Source organism: Malus domestica, chromosome 03 (assembly GCF_042453785.1).
Source record: "Malus domestica chromosome 03, GDT2T_hap1".
In the NCBI taxonomy this organism is placed as follows: Eukaryota; Viridiplantae; Streptophyta; class Magnoliopsida; order Rosales; family Rosaceae; genus Malus; species Malus domestica.
Window position 1 is genome coordinate 4,615,594 of NC_091663.1, and position 18,147 is coordinate 4,633,740.

At 35.9% G+C, this 18,147-nt stretch overlaps 3 protein-coding genes across 3 annotated transcripts; 2 read left to right on the forward strand and 1 right to left on the reverse strand.

Annotated features, from left to right (window-relative positions):
* Positions 1 to 252: 252 nt before the first annotated feature.
* Positions 253 to 3,287, forward strand: LOC103419808 (U2 small nuclear ribonucleoprotein B''-like). The gene is made up of 5 exons (XM_029099595.2): positions 253 to 444; positions 1,170 to 1,342; positions 1,779 to 1,872; positions 2,490 to 2,569; positions 2,682 to 3,287. The coding sequence occupies exons 1-5, from the start codon at positions 372 to 374 to the stop codon at positions 2,958 to 2,960; spliced, it is 699 nt and encodes a 232-aa protein (XP_028955428.2). The 5' UTR covers positions 253 to 371; the 3' UTR covers positions 2,961 to 3,287.
* Positions 3,288 to 7,049: 3,762 nt separating this feature from the next.
* Positions 7,050 to 7,508, reverse strand: LOC103419818 (wound-induced protein 1-like). The gene has a single exon (XM_008357912.3). The coding sequence runs from the start codon at positions 7,506 to 7,508 to the stop codon at positions 7,050 to 7,052; it is 459 nt and encodes a 152-aa protein (XP_008356134.3).
* A 7,113-nt stretch (positions 7,509 to 14,621) lies between these two features.
* On the forward strand, positions 14,622 to 18,014 carry LOC103418320 (uncharacterized). The gene is made up of 7 exons (XM_008356451.4): positions 14,622 to 15,052; positions 15,153 to 15,319; positions 15,976 to 16,187; positions 16,372 to 16,629; positions 16,733 to 16,819; positions 17,098 to 17,270; positions 17,592 to 18,014. The coding sequence occupies exons 1-7, from the start codon at positions 14,712 to 14,714 to the stop codon at positions 17,710 to 17,712; spliced, it is 1,359 nt and encodes a 452-aa protein (XP_008354673.3). The 5' UTR covers positions 14,622 to 14,711; the 3' UTR covers positions 17,713 to 18,014.
* Positions 18,015 to 18,147: the final 133 nt, after the last annotated feature.

Sequence of the window (18,147 nt, forward strand, 5' to 3'; positions counted from 1 at the left end):
TTCAATTGAGATAATGACAAATCATTTCACCTTTTTAGATTAACTTTTAAGGGGTTCTATAAAAACATAACGAAAAATATTATTCCTAGAGTTGAAGACGAGAAAGAATGTATAAACCAATGCTACCATAGAAACATTGTTTCGAGTGTATTTATTAGGAGCAAGGCCCAATATTTGACCAAAAGAAAAAAAGAGCAAGGCCCAATAACCTCAAATGTGTAAAGAAATCTTATGGCCCAATTGTGGCCATCTAGGGCTCAGATCCGAGTCGTCACTGAGTCCCTCGCTTCTCTCTCATCTCCCTCCCACACAAATCAAAGCTCTGCGCTCTCTTTCTTTCTCTCTCTCTCTCTCTCTCTCTCTGCGCGACCATGCTTTCAGGGGACATTCCGCCTAACCAAACTATATACATTAAGAATCTCAACGAGAAAATCAAAAAAGAAGGTAACTCAATCTTTGCCCTATCCCTTCTTCCCTTTGTTTGGTTGCCGAGAAAATCACAAAAGAAAGAAACTACAGGAAAACAAAATGTTGGGTCTTTAATTCTTACTAATAAACTCACCATAGTAATTTATAGTATGCAAAATTTAAGCTTTTTATTTTATATAATATTTGAATTTTAAGTTCTCTTAGCACAAGTTGGGGTTTAGGGTTCAGTTTAAATTGGTGAGTGCAAGCTCAGAAGCTAGGGCATTGTGAATTTAGTGCAAACTGGGAATTGTTGGCGATTGAGAAATTGGTTCAGATCATATAACCATTTGAATTACATGGTATATTTAATTCTTAAGGGATTTGAAGATTTTCAATTCAATTTAATCAAGTTTATTACTTGTAGAGTCTCATTAGATAGTTTATACGAAGAATCAATTCAAAATTTCATCTTCTGAATCCGCCAAACCAAGATGCAGCATTGGACAATTTTGTGTTTGTAAAATGATTCTGGTTCACTGGGGTGCTTTTATGGATCATAAATTGAGAAAGCGACGCTATGTAGGCAAGAGAGTAATCACAAATTTGTTATCTATTTTGGTCTCACATCTTGCTTTGGTGTTTTGCATCCGAATTTTGAATTGTCTAGCATGAAAAGACGTTTTTTTTACTACTTTTGGGGATAAGCTTTCGTATATTTTGTTCTGTGAGTTAATAGTGCCATTCTTTTTACTTTGCAGAATTGAAGAGGTCCCTCTATTGCTTGTTCTCTCAATATGGCAGGATTTTGGATGTTGTTGCCTTGAAGACACCCAGGCTTCGGGGGCAAGCATGGGTTGCATTTCTAGAAGTGGCTTCTGCCAGTAATGCTGTGCGGCAGATGCAAAACTTTCCGTTTTATGATAAACCCATGGTGAGTGAGTCTAAAATTGAATAAGCCCAGTTGGTACCGTATTGCATATATGTTGGACACGCTTGTTACTTATCCAAATTCTGTAACCATATTAAGCTTTCCTGCCTATGCTATGTTCTTCCTTATTGTCTCAAATTTTAGCTCTAAATGTATGCGTGTTCATCGTTGAGGATGATTTTTCTTTAAGCTTGTGGTTGAAGACCATATCTGGCAGTGCATACACTGAAGGGTGAAGTTATTGGTACCTGAAAGTTTATTTTGGAAGTAAATAACCTATTAACGGAACAACAATTTGTTCACTTTAAATGTTACATACATTCTGTTCCTTTGTTTTTTCTCAAATGAAGGTGTTTGATTACACTATTATTGTGATATTCACATCCACTAACTTTTCTTAGTTTAAAATGTTAATATGAGCACAATTTATTTGGTGCAGCGGATTCAATACGCCAAAACAAAGTCAGATTGCATTGCTGAAGCAGAAGGAACCTTAGCTCCAAAAGAAAAGAAAAGGAAGCAGGAAGACAAAGGTGACTGAAATTTTGAAGTTATAAATAACCTTGAAGTTTGTATAAAATATTTCATAACTTTCGTTAAAAGTAGTAATGATATGCATTAACCATCGTTATAGCATATGAATGTAAAGATCACAATGAATCAAATAACTTGCCTTATATGTTCCTGAGGATCTTCAGAACACGTTGTTTCCAATTGAACCATTAGGGCATATGACATTGCTTCACTTGAACCGCTAGAACCTACCGGGTATGTGCGTACTAATAGTAGGAAAAAGTAATATTGTTGTGATAGTTTGAGATTCATTCTGGGTATTAAAGTACTGCCTTACTTTGTTTGGCCGCATGTCTAGAAAATTTTGATAGAATGCATTTGACTCATTTGGGTTTCTCTGGCCTCTAGGTGTAGGAACATCACTGTATTATTTAAAGCATTCATTTTTCCCTTGACTTTGGAAATTATTATAACGTTTGATTGACCCCTTTTTAGTAAGGTCTATTTGGGTTGGCTATAATTACAAGGTGGCTCATACAGAAAATCAACTTTCAGTTTATATAGAAAAAAATGCTTGCTCAAATTAGATTGTTTAATGCCATGTGTTTTATGTTCTGAAATAAATCTGTTGATTCAGCTGAAAGAAAGCGGCGAGGTGATGAAGGACAACAATATGCTACCGAAAATGGCGCAGCTGCTGAAAATGGAGGCAGAACGGTAAGTATTTCCGATGTGAACACCGTTATGCAAGTTTATTTGATCCACTTCTTTGTCATCTCCCACGCTCTGAATGGTGGATTTATTTTAATTCTCTGCGTATCGTCAACAGGCCCCGTCCCGCCATGGAAACTCGAATGCACAGGAAGCTGCAGCTCCAAACAATATCCTGTTCATTGAGAATTTGCCTCACGAAACTACCAGTGATATGCTGGAATTGCTCTTCAAACAGTTTGCAGGGTTTAGGGAAGTCAGGATGATTGATGCGAAGCCAGGCATTGCCTTTGTAGAGTATGAAGATGACATTCAGTCATCGGTCGCCATGCAGGCCCTTCAAGGCTTCAAAGTCACCCCTCAAAACGCCATCGCCATCACTTTTGCCAAGAAGTAACTAAAACTTACGGATCCTATTCTCTGTAGTCGAATGTTGTTTTGTTGCGGATATGTAATAGTTGAATAGTTGTTAATCTCACTGTACTCATGTATGCACGGCATGCTCGTGTATACACGGGCGGTTTCTGACCCTTGATCGAGTGTGTTATGCAGATCAATGGTCAAAAATCGCCATGCCACTGAACATAGCTCGGCTTGAGAACCATCGGGTTCCACTTTCATGCGTTTTTTTTTTTTTTTTTTTGGATCGTTGGTTGCATGTCACTCATAGGATCATAAATTGTGTCTGGTATTATGTAGAAACTCGTTTTCTGGTTTTGAAAAATTTTGCCATCTGGATAGGAATCGATGATTGGTAGTCACAAAGATGTTTTATGGTAGCAAAGGGGGACAAATCAAACGCCCAACAAGACTAGATAAATTGAAGGAGTATGATTCTCTTCTCTCTCTAATTTCTCTTCTCTTTCATCTCCTTTTATTTAAATGGTTGTGATTACGTCACGTTTACATCTTTTCTTGAAATTTTTTATATAAAGAATAAAACAAAAAATAGAGTGTAAGAGGAGAGGATGATAATAGCAAGAGAGAGAATCCTACTCCCAAATTGAAACCCTAATCTTAGATCACAAAACCCGCCATTAGAGAAGGAAACACATATTGATCAGTAGCAGAAATAATGTGGGGCCACTGGCAGCTAGTGACCCCAATAGGTTTTAAAGCAAGAGGATCATCATTGGATCCATTTTGTGGGGATCATAAGGATCCTCACATTCTAGCCGTTTATCATACATTGTGCAACCAGTTTTCGTCAGGTATTATTTGTGTTTAATTTTAAATAATAAAAAAATCAAATGATTTTTTATTACATGATGCACGATAAATAGTTAAGATGTAAGGATCTCTAAGAATCCCACAATTTGAATCCGGATGAGATCCAAATCCGGTTTTAAAATCCTTTGAAATTTTATTTGACCCTAACCAAGGCCAATGAAAAAGGATACCTTTAATTAATATTTTTTTTAATTGGCACAAGCCAAAACCCCTTAGTGTACTTTCAAGTCAAATTCTTATTGATTTTACTTGTTGCAACAACTTTCGTTGAAAGAGCTTGGTGATGAATATTGTGAATAAATCATATTGTAATAGGATGATAGATTAATGGTTGAATGATAACTTTATTGTATACATTGAGAAAGATGTTTTGATTCTATTGATAATGATGTTGTGATACGACGTTTTTATAATATGAGAACACGTCTTGAACAATTATATATGAAAGTATGCTCGAATTTTGGAAGTTTCTCTTCCATGACCCTGTCGTTGAAAAATGAAATCATATTAGGGTTAATAATCGAATTTCAGAGATGAGGCGAGAATTTGCAAGTGTCCTCCATTAGTTCGACAATGCTCGCAACTAGTTTGCCAATACCCTCGACTTTGAACTCCAACCCAGATTATGAAGGGGAGTAACTGTACTTAGGATATTTGGATCTATTCAAGTGTGATTTTGGTATATTTAAAATATTTATAAAAAAACTACTCAGTACTACGGTCTAGTGGTATTCTTAGAAATGAAAGGTCTTAGGTTTGAATCTCATGGATGGCGAATTCAATACCAAATTAGGTTGCCTATTGTGTGGCTTAGCCAAACTCCCCTTCTCCTAGTGTAAAAATATCGATGTTCTAAAACTCGGCCTAGGCGGCCGTCTAGGGGCTGGGCAGTGGGCTTCTGTGGCGATTTTGGGCAAAACATTCAATAAATCAGAGGGGGTCTAGGCGGCCGACTAGGCGGAGCTAGGCAACCCTAGGCGATGCTAGTCGTTCCTCGTCTCTTTGCTTTGCATCTGTGCAAACTGCAAACCCAAAAACTCTAACTATCTCCCGCAGTGCTGCATCTCAGACTTGATCAGTGCAAGCGTGCAGCAGGGTTGAGTGACATGACAGTGAAGTACCAACTGCCAAACAAGGACCTCGACTCGTTGATCTTTGTCACCATCGACAAGGATGTCGACAAATGATGGAGGAGTATGATCGTATCGCATAAAATCTAAACTCAAAGTTGGCGCAACTCTGCCTCTTTCCCAGAACTTCTGTGCATGAAAACAGAGAATTACTGTGGTGGCTTAGAGGGAGTGATAAAGGGAGACGTGTGGAGGAAAGATGAAGGGTTAGAGGGAGTTGATTTGATTTGTTGTTTTTCAGAAGATAAGAAGATAGAGGGTTAGACGTAAAAGTCGAGGTGACTGATAGAGATTAGGCAGCAGGGAAAATCAGGAAAGTGGAAAAAATGCCTAATTTTGTGTGAAAGTCCACCAGCCTCATAATAAAAAAAACACAAAGAATAATTACCCACTATCCATTAATAAATATATTATATAAATTATTCAAATAATATTTTATTATTTGTTATGTTTTAAAACAACACTATATTATATTCTTATAATATAATATTTTATTATTTTTTCTTTTTAAGACCATACTATATTATACTCTTGCATTATATATGTGTATCTTTTTCCAAAATAATGTATAACTCAATGTTTATTTATCTGTAAATTTAACTAATTTATATGATATATATAATTATTTTACTCAAATCTGTCCAGGCCCCTGCCCGTTGCTCGACTAGTGCCTAGCGCTTTTTAGAACATTGCTATATATAAGGGATCCCCATTTTTTGAAAAAAAATGGGGATTAGGTGTGGGGCTCACTCCACGTTGAATTTCAACGATCCGAACCATCTAATTTGTAAGTCTCGATTCATAAATTATCTTTACAAAAATTCAATTCAATATGAAACTATTTGCCTATTTAATTATCAAGATAAAATTTCATTGTTTCTTATATAACAAAGTATTTGTTAATTTCTTTGAACCCAATTAGATGTCTTAAACATTTCTAATTTGGCTAATATTTTGCAAGGATGATCTATGAGGTGCAACTTGAAAAATAAATGGTTCAGATTGTTAAAGTTTGATGTAGTGTGGACTCCACAACTAATTCTTATTTTTATACAAAAAATGGGATCCCTTCCCTCAAAGATTTCCTATATATATGTAAATGACATTTTTTAAATTAAGGGTGAACTTTTGGCTAAAAACGATAAAAATTCCTATTTTTTGTGGTGTGTGACTTTTGTCTAGTATCTCTTCCCAAAACTAAAAGACTTCATTTTTGGTCAATAAAAATTAAGAAAAATACCAAGAGACATTATCATGATGGAGAACTTGTTTGGAAATGCTTTTAAAATGATTGAAAAAGTGTTTTTAGAGAGAATGTTTTTTACTTCCATTGCACTTGAAGTGCTTCTTGAAAGAAGCACATAATTGGTGCTTTTTGAAGGAAATATTTTAAGTGTATTTTCAGAATTCACTTGCGTGTTTACTAAAAGTTGATTTAAAAAATATTTTCATCAAAAAAGCTTTCAATCATTTTAAAAAGGGATGTGATATCCACACACCCCTTTTTACTTCTTTCACATTCTTTTAATTTTCAGCCGTCGGATAAGATGAATTAAAGAAGATCAAATGACAGAAATTAACAAGGGGTGTATAAGAAGTAAAAAGAGGTGTGTGGATAACATACCCCTTTAAAAATACTTCCAAATGAGTTATTATTTATTGTTGTCCCGATGCATTTTTTCCCCTTCATATCGGTCTTCTTCCATTCCATTATTGCGTTTGGGTTTCGGAAGGACAACGGCATAACTACAAGTTGAGATATACAAGAGGACCAAAACGTTTTATACAAACATAAACAAACATTCCACACAACAAAATACACAAAATATAAACTCGACAGCCAAACCACATAATACTTATTATCAGATAAAGAGTAATGTTACACTTACAACAATTTTCTTATTACATTTGTCGCACCTCTCTAATTGAGTAGAGTCCAATAACATATGTGAGTCTTATCTCTATTAAAGAGAGAATGCAAAAATATGGTATGAAAAATATAGTAAAAATAACATTTTTGCCAGATATAGAGTACAACGCTGCATGTTAAGTATTTCGTGTGCTTAAACCCCTTTCAAACTAATATTAATTTGTACGAGTTCAAACGATAATTAACGCAGCATAACTTATAGCGCCAAAACGAGGCCAGGCACAGACTTGTTATCTGAGAGCTTACTCTGCCAGAGACACTGGCAATTCCCCGGTTGTGATCTGATATGCTGTGAGGATAACCGGGTGACCGTGACGGACGTGTTGTAGTATTCCCTGACCTGGGTAATAATCCCATCAGTGAAGATCCACGCATGCACCCACGAAACGGAACGAACCTCGTCGTATCCTTCAGCCAGCACCATTGATCCAAATGCAATGATCGAGAGAGGGACGAATTTGAATGATGAGTCATACGGTGGTGCACCAGTGAGTAGGCGGTTCAGATGCTGGTGAGTTGGGGGGCCATGGAACCACCACTCGAGGTAGGGTGCGAGGAGAAGGTGGACGACATCAACGTCCTTGGAGGTTAAGGCTTGGTATAAAGCCGTCACTGTCGTTTTGTTTTTGGCTTCTTCGGAGTCTTCTCCCTCCATCGGACGTAGTTGAGAGTTTGCCAGGTCTGGAGCTCAAAGCAATAGGTGTGAGGGACTTGGTGAGTTGGGAATGTTTGTGTTTGAACCATTAAGTGTTATGGCATTAGTGTTTATATAGGAGGAGAACATGGTTTGTGGGAGTTTGGACAGTTGCATGTGAGTATGATTGTATAAGGCAAGAAATTTTGAGTGACGTGCTAGGTAGATCAAAATTTTAAATTAAAATTTGTAGATCAAATAATGTAATTGTTGATGATTGGATTATCACTGAAGTGTTGATTAACGTGTTTATTTTTTATTGGTGACATATATCGGGTTTACAAATTTGGTCTTCCTAGCATTACCGTACCTAGCATTAGCTTTTTCAGTGTGCCGGAAACACGACTTGGTACACCAATTGTCATAATACAAGAAGTTGAAATTTTTTTTTCGAGTACCAACTACTTGTATTATAACACTTGGTGTACCGAACCTTTTTTCTGACACACTAAAACGACGTAATCTTTGATCATAAACGTATTTCTTTTATGAATTCACCAAAAACACTAATTAATAGACCCAAGAGCTAATTTTTGTGTGTGTGTGTGTGTGTACCAGTGAGAAAAAAATAAGCAAATGATTGAAAGTTGGATGTTCACATAAGTATATTTATTTTGGCTCCTCAATTAGTAATATGGAAGATTACGTACGAGAGAGAGAGAGAGAGGATATGGTACATTATTAGGGGCCCTCGTTATAAATTTTGTTGGGGATTTCAACTCGATCGAAGAAGAAAAGATACTCCACACTAAATTATCAAGTATGACTACTATTTAGAAGGAGATCCTCAATAATGTCTAGAGGTTTCTCCAACTAAACTACACTTGTGGAGGCTCCTTCTATAGTAATAATCGTTTAGAATGTAAAGAAATTTAATAGAGATTAAACTCCAAAGTTAATTTTTAGTCTTTTTAGTCAAAATTTGACTTAGAAATAAAAAGTATGATTTGAGATGTGATAAACATAAGATGATTATAGCAACAAGTCATAATATTTAGAAGGAAAATGATAAACACACACTCTTTTAACCTGTCACATATTCTTATTTAATTTTGCTTGTTATTTTCATTTGGCTTGTTCACCATTTGGCTAGCTAGAAATAAAGAAGAGTATTTGAGAAGTTAAAAATGACGTGTGTGAATCATCTCCTTATTTTAAAATATAACTGAATTAATCATGGTAAAATTTGACTAATCTTGTATTTATTTTACCTCAAAAGTTCTTATTATTTGAATTAATTCTTTAATAAGAATAATTAACTTCTATATGGTCTTCAAAGAACAGGTTGAAGTACAAATTATCACTAATATTATTGTTCTCGGTTTTTTGTTTTTTATTTTTTGTCAGAAATTGAAAATTTTGACTTAGATTTAATAAGAATCAATTGATGAATTACTTTAGTGGTTAAAATATTTCTTTTTAGGATCAAGTACCTAAAACCTCCTAAATTTTTTGTGCCATTCTAAATTGGTCACAACATTTTTAAATATTCTAAATAAGTACCCAACTCATTGAAAATATCACATCCGTAGAGCCCTAGTTAATTTTTCAAACATAGATTATATTCAAACCGACCAACTGGATATATCATGGTCAACATTAAATTAGTTGCCTCAAAATCTACATTTTAAATATGGTTTATATAATATGGAACTCAATGATCAAACGGGTATTGAATTGAATCGAAAGGGAACCCAAATTGAAATTACATCATGAGAGCAATCTCCGAAGAGGGTTAAGAATTCAAATGGGGTTTAAAGGAACTTATTTCCACTCATGTGATTTCCTCATTCGCAAATTCTCGGCTCGTTCTTCTTTGCAGGCGATGAAAATGGTGGTGGCCGCATCATGGTAGTCCATACCATTTTAGCAATTTTCATGACCTTCACCTCAATGTTGGCGGCTTGAGTTGTAGGGTGGAGTTGGTGGTTTTGCATGGGTTTAGAGGTGATGGCCTGATGGGGGTGGTGGTGACTGTTAGTTGGTGGAAGCTATGCTTTCATGACTTCCCATTGATTTTGGAGACAAAGTGTTAATTTAACAGATTTTTAACTGGGATTCAACAGATGCGACATTTTTAATAAATTGAGTACTTATTCGGAATATTTAAAAAAGTTGAAACTAATTTATACTAACACTTAAAGATTGGAGGATTTGAGGTACTTAATCTTTCCTTTATTGTCTTCAACTTATTGAATCTTGGATTCAAACTCTTAACTTCCCTTAATGTAGCATAAATAGTAATGTAGCTTCAATAGTAATATCCAAAAAAAAACTTGTAAGTACTCAATATCATTAACAGAAGATTCTCACACTAGTTAAATGATTTGAGATAATACAAGATTCTCACACTACTAATCCGTGGGAACGGACCTCATAAAATGTACTTATCAGTAAGGGTAAACCAATAGTGTTCTATGGACCAACAATTTTCATTGTCTTCCGAACCATATGTAGTCTTTTTAATTCTCAGAGTTGACTCAAATCATAGGCAGTTTCTTATCGAATCCAGCTTTAATTCCCAACATAATATATAATCTATTAATTAGCAACACAAAATATAGAGCCCTAGCCTTGCATCACAGTCCATGACTCCATGGAGATGCATGTTTCTAATTAAATAATAAAAATTTGATTAGTGGATTTACCTGAGCCTATCTATCACTAGTGGGGTTTTTGGGGTGATCAAATTAATATTACCCCATCTCATGCAAACCGAATACCTAATTGAATCTTTGTCAATTTGTGCAACACCAAAACGCCAAACCAATAGCAAATTGCGCTCTATATATGTCATTTTCGTCTGCTTGAAGAGGTAGAGTCAAAACTAGTCATCAATGTTGTTAAAGGTATGAGGGGAGTTTCTTAAAAATTAAATCAATCATTGAAGATATCCAGTGGCTGGCTTCTTCGTTTGATGCTATCAAATTATCTTACATTTTTTGGTAAGAAAATTTGTAGCTAATTCTTTAACTAGCCATGGTCTCTATTTACAAAATGTACATATTTGGAAGTATTTCCTTTTCGGCCACCTTCCATTCGTTCTTGCGCATTGTATACCTAACAAGGCATACAATGTTTTCATGTTTGATTTTATTGGAACCGATTGTACAAGGGGTTCTCTACTTTGAATGAAATTCTTTCTTTAGCAAAAAATGAAATATTTCCTTTTCGGCCACCTTCCATTCGTTCTTGCGCATTGGAAACCACGTGTCGAAACTTACGTTATTTAGGGGGTGTATTCAATTGAGACTTTAAGAGATTTTAATTCTTTTAATGAATCTAGGGGTATTCAATTAGGATTTTAAGTGATTCTCTGAAATTCAATGTGTATTCAATCAAGATTTTAAGATAGTTTATTAAAATCCTTAGAAATCCGGGTGTATTCAATTAGAATTTTAAAGAAGTTTATAACATTTCAGGTGTATTCAATTAGAATTTGAATTTAAAGAATTTGGAAGAGTTGAGGAATTAGAGGGAATTGGAGAGATTCTGTAGTGTATTTTAAGCATCCACAAATCTCACACATTTTCATGAGATTTCGAGGGAATTGAATTAAAATTTTATATAGAATCTTTACAAATAAGTTAAACTCCATAAAAATCTATGGATTTATAAATCCATTAAAATATCTCAAATTCCCAATTGAATACACCCCAGACTCGAACGTTTGGAATTTCTTTTTATTTTATTTATTAATATGATGCATTATGTTATAATCTGAAGAATGGCCGACTTTTTTTATTTTTTTTTATTTTTAACAAACGATATTACCTAAACTAAAAGATAGGGGATATGCTTAGTCTCACAATGGACTACCAATAATTCATGATCTAAAATATTGAAAAAACCAGGTACGTGTGAGTGTGAATTTTTTTTTTTAACAAACAATATTATTTACACTAAGGATGGAGGAGTGGGCTAAGCCTCACACTAGGTTAGCCATAATAATATGGTTCAAATTCTCCTTTAACGAGAGTCAAACCTAGGACCTCTCACATATAAGTGAAGAGGAATTTCATTAGACCGTAGTACTAAATGGTGTGTGTGTGTGTGTTATAATATTGGTGAATTTAAAGTTTAGGGTTTAACTATAGGATACCATGTGAAATGAAACAAAAACTTCGAAAATTTTCTAAACTAAATGAAGGGTGTTCACACACCCCTTTTTTACATCCTACACATTCCTCTTAATTTTTCTACCGTTGAATTGAATGAATTGAATGAATTGAAAAGAACAAATGACATAAATTAACAAAGAGTATGTAAACAACATCAACCTCAATGAATTGCATGCTTCCCTTGTATGAATAATTTTGGATTCTCATATAATAATTGAAAAAATCTCAACTTTATTAATAACTTTATGAAAATGATAAACAAACTACAACCATAAAAGATGTTGAAATAATAGTTTCATGAGACCCTAACACAAAAACAAATAAAACGGGAAGATGTCCAAAATATATAACTAAATTTTGGTTTTGATCCACCAAACGATCTCAAACTCCCGAAATTGTCGTGCCAAAGCAATGTATTTGATTTGTCTCAATGTTCTTATTTCGAAAATGTATCTTGCACCATTAACTGACTTTGGAAACTCCAAACGTATTATTCATCGCAGAGAACACTATTCACATCGAAATTCACCGATTTGAATTGCTGTGCTAATCCTACGTCACATTATTTAAAAATTCAAATATTATGATCCGTGAATGTGACTCTTCAAAGTTCAAACACCCAAAAGACGGTACAATATGAATCCACCATTTTGATCATAATTATAAAATAAAAAATTAGGCTTAAAGAATACCATAAAAAAAAACTGAGCTTTCATCACGCAATTAATTGCCAATACAAGGTATTGTAAGGTTATCTCCAACCGAAGAGTCCAGAGGGCCAGAGGGCCGAAAGTAGTCCTAAAACCGTCTCCAACCGAGGGCTAGGCCATATGGCTTGGGAATCTGGGAGGCCCCCACAGAATTTCAAAGGGCCAAAGGGCTGGCTGCTTTCGGCCAGCCAGCCAACCCCGGGTTGGCTATTTTTTTATTATATAGTTTTGTTATTCCTGTCGGTTATAACCGACAGGATTTAAAAAAAAAATTCAAATGAAACGGCTACTAGCCGTTGCATTTGATTTGATTTTTTTTACATTATTATTATTATTTTTTATTTACAAAAATTTTCATATAACTTCTATTTCACAAAATTTATTTCATATTTTTTTTAAATTCCATTTTTTTCCTATAACTTCTATTTCACAAAATTTGTTTCATATTTTTTTTAAATTCAATTTTTTTCCTATAACTTCTATTTCACAAAATTTGTACTTTTGTATAATAAATTATGTTTGGCCTTCGGTTGGAGATGATTTTTTGTGACAGGGCTAAAACGAGCCCTCTGGCCCTCAGACCCTCGGTTGGAGACGGAGACAAATATGACCCTGTACTGTTCATTAAAATATTAATATCTTGGGGAATCTTGGAGGGCCAGAGGGCTAAAACGAGCCTTCTGGCCAGCCCTCAGTTAGAGATGGCCTAACTACTTATAAATATATACAAGATCCCTTATTTTCTTAATTTGGGATTCATTCTCTAAACACGTCCCCTCAAGTGTAAAGAAATTTCAATCCTAACACATGAACAATACAGTATGGGTGATGTGGAACATGTGTGGCATTTGGGCTTACACAAAGACCAACTCGTTCTGATACCATGAAGAAAAAAAGTGAGATTCCACCGTAAAATCATATGTAAATATAAGAAATAGTCCAACTAGTTATAAGTAAATCTAAAATCCTTTATTTCTCATACGTGATATTCTTGCTCTCAATAGTAAGCAAAAAGCAATTTTTTAGTCCTAACTTATCAGAATACAGTGATTGATTTATTGGTGAGGAAGTTATGCGCATGTATGGTTTCCAAAATGTCAAAGATTTTTACCAGAAAAAGAAATGTGAACGATCGATCGTGTTCCACAAGTCTCCACTTTACAATATAAACCAAGCATTGTGGAGATTAAAATATGTTATGTATAGTTAAGTAGTTGCTGTAGTTTATAATCTGCATTGTTCTTTTCTTTTGACACGTGTTGTGGCATCTGTGAAGCAGAGATTTTTTAGTATGTTGGAAACACTAAATGATACATCAATAATATAAGTGGTGGGACACTTGAAAAAAAAAATTGTCACCACTTATATAATAACATATGGCGTACCACCCCGTATTCTGAGCATCTCTCCATGAGAAGCTGGTTGTGATAAACCCTTTCTGTTCTTGTTAATTGTAACTTATTACTTTCTTTTGACGCCAAATGCTTCTGAGTTGGATCACACAATCTTTAACTATGACCTCATTAGCTTACTTATTGTCCATGCCACAAACACCACTACTGTCTATATTTGTCAATCACTCAAAATCTCTTTATTTCTTTTCTATTTTCTAACTATATCAAGCTGCCACTTAGTATTACGGTCTAATGGTATTCCTCTTTACTTATAAGTGAGAGGTCTTAGGTTTGATTTTCACCAAAGACGAATTTGAACCACAATATTATGACTAATCCAGTGTGAGGCTTAGCTCATTCCCCCATCCCCTTAGTGTAGATAATATCGTTTATTTAATAAATAAATAAAATATATATACACACACACACAGCTGACACACGAGGGTAATGCTATTTAGAAACATAGAGTTGACGCATTTGTTAGCACATTCTTTGATACAAGTCGATTCACCATACAATGGTAGAGTTACCTTTGTGAAATGAGAGATTCTCTCTTGCACTAATTTACCAAGTGAAAAGCGTCTATTAGACATGTAATTTACTTTTTGAACACGTAGCAAACGTCTGTTGTATGGGTTATGCCCTTAGGGTTGTGCATTGGGTACAAGTTTCACACCATGGCATGGATGGCATTTGTACTTCTGCTTTGGTGGGCTTATACTTCCAAAACCCAGCCACACCGATTCGAAAGAGACGAAGCCCATCAGACCCAAAATATTACCCAGTCCGACGGTCGGGCCCATTTTTTAGACCAAATAGATTTAGGCCCACTTTTCTGAAAATTACAATTTTACCCACCAACTGGTGTGGCCAATTTCTCAGTAGCAACACAGTTTCGCCTTCTCAAAAAAACCTCGCAAAACCTTTGAGGACAGCGAAATGTTTCGGACCCTTCTCCGACCGGCATCCCGGTCGGGCGGCCCAAGACCCGACCCATGGAGGCTGACGGCGACGATGAGCTACTCGACGTCCAAGGACACCATGGCCAAGAAGGCGAAGAAGACCGGCAAATCAAAAAACGATCCCGCAGCAGCCGCCGACGACGCCGTATCGGAGGTCGACGCGGCTCTGTCCGGCCAAAATTCCCGCGCCCGCCAGCTCCAAGCCGACGAGAAGGACCGGTCGCTCGATGTGGGACCCAACGGCCGTCCTCTGTTCACTTCCACTCCGACACTCTCTCAGCTCAGCCGCAAGGACACCTGCTCCTACTTCAAGCTCAAGTAAAACCCTCAACCCTAATCGAAATCTGTAACGAAATCGATGTAGCTCTGTATCTGTGTGTGTGTATTTATTGGGATGTGATTGCTTTTTGATTTGAAGGATGGAGGAATTGAACAATGTTTTGCCCGAGGGGTTGCCATTGGGGATGGTGAAGGAGTTTGAGGACGCAATGCAGAGTGCGGTGATCATCCGCCAGAGCTTTCTCGATCTTCGTGACAATTTTCGAAGGATTGTGGACCCGCCGTTGGACTCGGTTAGCAGCAAAGGTGCGTGCTTTGTGTTCCATTGATTGATGCATAATGCATTACTTGTTTAGAGCTGGTAAAGTTTGAGACTAATGCTTTCATTCGGCACAGTTGAAAAGGATTGTTTTTGGTTGTAGCATAGTATGATATATCTCGATTTTAAAGTTCCGATTTTGATATCTATAGATGTCCAATGGCTCATTATGCTAGAAAAATGTTAATCATTGGAGTTGGAAACTAGGAAGCTAGAAAGTTGCATAAATTTTTAAGATTTCTTAATCTGACAAGGCCTCGTTATGCTTTTTATAGATTCTGATATCGCTTTAGTTAATCGATGCTGTAATTCATACTTAGTACAGTTGAAAATGATGGTTTTTATGTTGTAGCTCAGTATGATCTAACTCCATTTTAAAGACCCAATTTTGATTAGTATAGATTTCCAAGGGTTCATAACTTCATAATTCATGAAAATTGCTAATCACTAGGGTTGAAAACGAGGAGGCTATGAAAGTGAATAAATATCTTGGATTGCTTAGTTTGGCAAGGCCTCATATGCTTTTCATTGTTTCCAATGTCCCTTTATAGATAATCGACGTTGCAATACATACTTTAGTTTCACGTACATGTTGAATGATGGATCATGTGTAAGATGCCCTTATCCATGTTTTCCTTTTCAGGTACAAGAGCTCAAAAGCAGATTGTCTTGGACGGTCCTGTAAGCTGCGGAAAGAGTATTACTCTTGCAATGTTAGTTCAATGGGCTCGTGAGGAAGGTTGGTTGGTTTTATATGTTCCGAGAGGCAGGGAGTGGACTCATGGAGGATTCTTCTATAAAAACCCACAAACAGGTCTTTGGGACACACCTGTTCAGGCTGAAAATATTCTGAAGGTAAGATTGTGGAACTTTCTTTTCTGTATTATAACATGCTATTCACTTAAATACGATCAGCAGTCTCCGAGTACCTTTGAAGGGATTAAATTTTGACAAATAAGAATAGTCCATAAATCTTGGATTATGTGCTCTTGATCATCTCCATGGCTTTTCTATTCATCTTTTTGTCATTTTATTCCAGGATTTCCTGAAATATAACGAATCCCATTTAAAACAATTGTCGTGCCAAATACTTGATCCTATTCCTTTGGGAGAAGGTGCTGGTGTCGGGTGGATGAGAGATGGAACTGATTCCATGGCAATGCCTGAAGGTTCAACTCTATATGACCTAGTTAATTCAGGAATCAGGCACACTCATGCAGCTGTTGGAGTGGTAGTTCGTTTGAGGAAGGAATTATCTCTTGTGAAAAATATTCCCGTGCTTATTGCAATTGATCAGGTGCAACTGATTACTTGATAATTGATATTTATTTTATTAATGAATTTTGTTTCTAGAGCTGTGTTGTGAACTTTTGCTATATTTTTATGCTCGTTTTCTGCAGTATAATAACTGGTTTACATTCAGCGAGTATGAAGAGCCAGTAACTGTCCGTTCTACTCGACCAATACATGCTAAAGAACTCTCTACGGTAGGTCCCCTCTGTTTGTTTGAGAATAATGTTGGTGTATACTTGTAATTCGTAAATCTTTATATGTGAGGACCATCAGAATGTCCATTCATCTATGTTTTTCTAGGTTTTGTATTACAGCTTCAAATAATCTCGTTCTCCTTAGGATGTGGTTCTTTTTTGATTATTTTGTTTATGCAATCAAGTTTGGGTGTACAAGTTGGTATTAAGTTATGGTTTGTCTGCAATATTTTGTATATTGAAAACTGATGTACACACATGTGACACAATTTTTCCAGGTGAAGGCTTTTAGATCTATGCGGCATGATGACATGATGGTGGGCGCATTTTCACATTCAACGGCAGTAGGAAAGCTTCGTCAAGACTTGCCGGATGTGCCCGTAGATGCTCGTGTCAACCTTTCACGCTACACTTTAGATGAAGCAGCAGCTGTTTGCCATTACTACCTTAGGTATGTAGATTTAATTTGTTTTACCATGACACATGCAAATGTCGTTTGAAAAATTAGTAAAAGATAGATAGTACATGTATCTTAATTTTCGGTTTTAAGACAATAATTATTAATGTGTCAGACGTGGTTTGGTGTCCTTCAAATTCAAGTGACTGACATTAGGCCAACAACCACATAATGAAAATGCATTATTCTTTATGTCAGTGCTTTGTAGACAATCAAACTCGTCGGGGGCTTGCTTTCATGTCTAAAACTTTCGTAATGCTTTTGCCCTGCAAACTTTTCACATTCTCAGCCTTTTTCTACTGTATTATATGGCAGACAGAGGCTTATTCGCCGTGAAGCATTCACAGAGAACAACTGGAAGAAAGTATACTACTTGTCGAATGGAAATGGAGCAGAAATGAGATGGCTAGTTCCTTTGATGCGGGCTGATAGTTAGTTCCTTTGACGGGGGAAACGGTTGGTTCCTTTCGATAAGGTGAAATGCGAATATGATTTTTGTATCACGGTAGTTACAGAAGACAAACTGGCAGAGCTGCTTTTTTTCGCCTCACGGCCCCGGCCCCCGTTGATTTTGATCTTATTCAATCATAATTTGTTACTGCTTTTGATTAACATACTCATGATCATAGCAAAAATATCGTTTATTTTTACCATTGAACTTGTAGTGCGATCGGATAAGTGTCTGAAGACATTGTATCATATGTAGATCAGTTCACATTTTGCAGTTTCGATGTTGAACTCAACTCTTCATTTCATTTGCATTTTCGGACAAGTGTCTGACGATGTGTAGGTTAAAGAGTCACCGATGAGGAGAAATCTTGCAAGGGTTTACAAGTAGAATGGGCTACTCCCTTTATGGTTTTATGGTGAA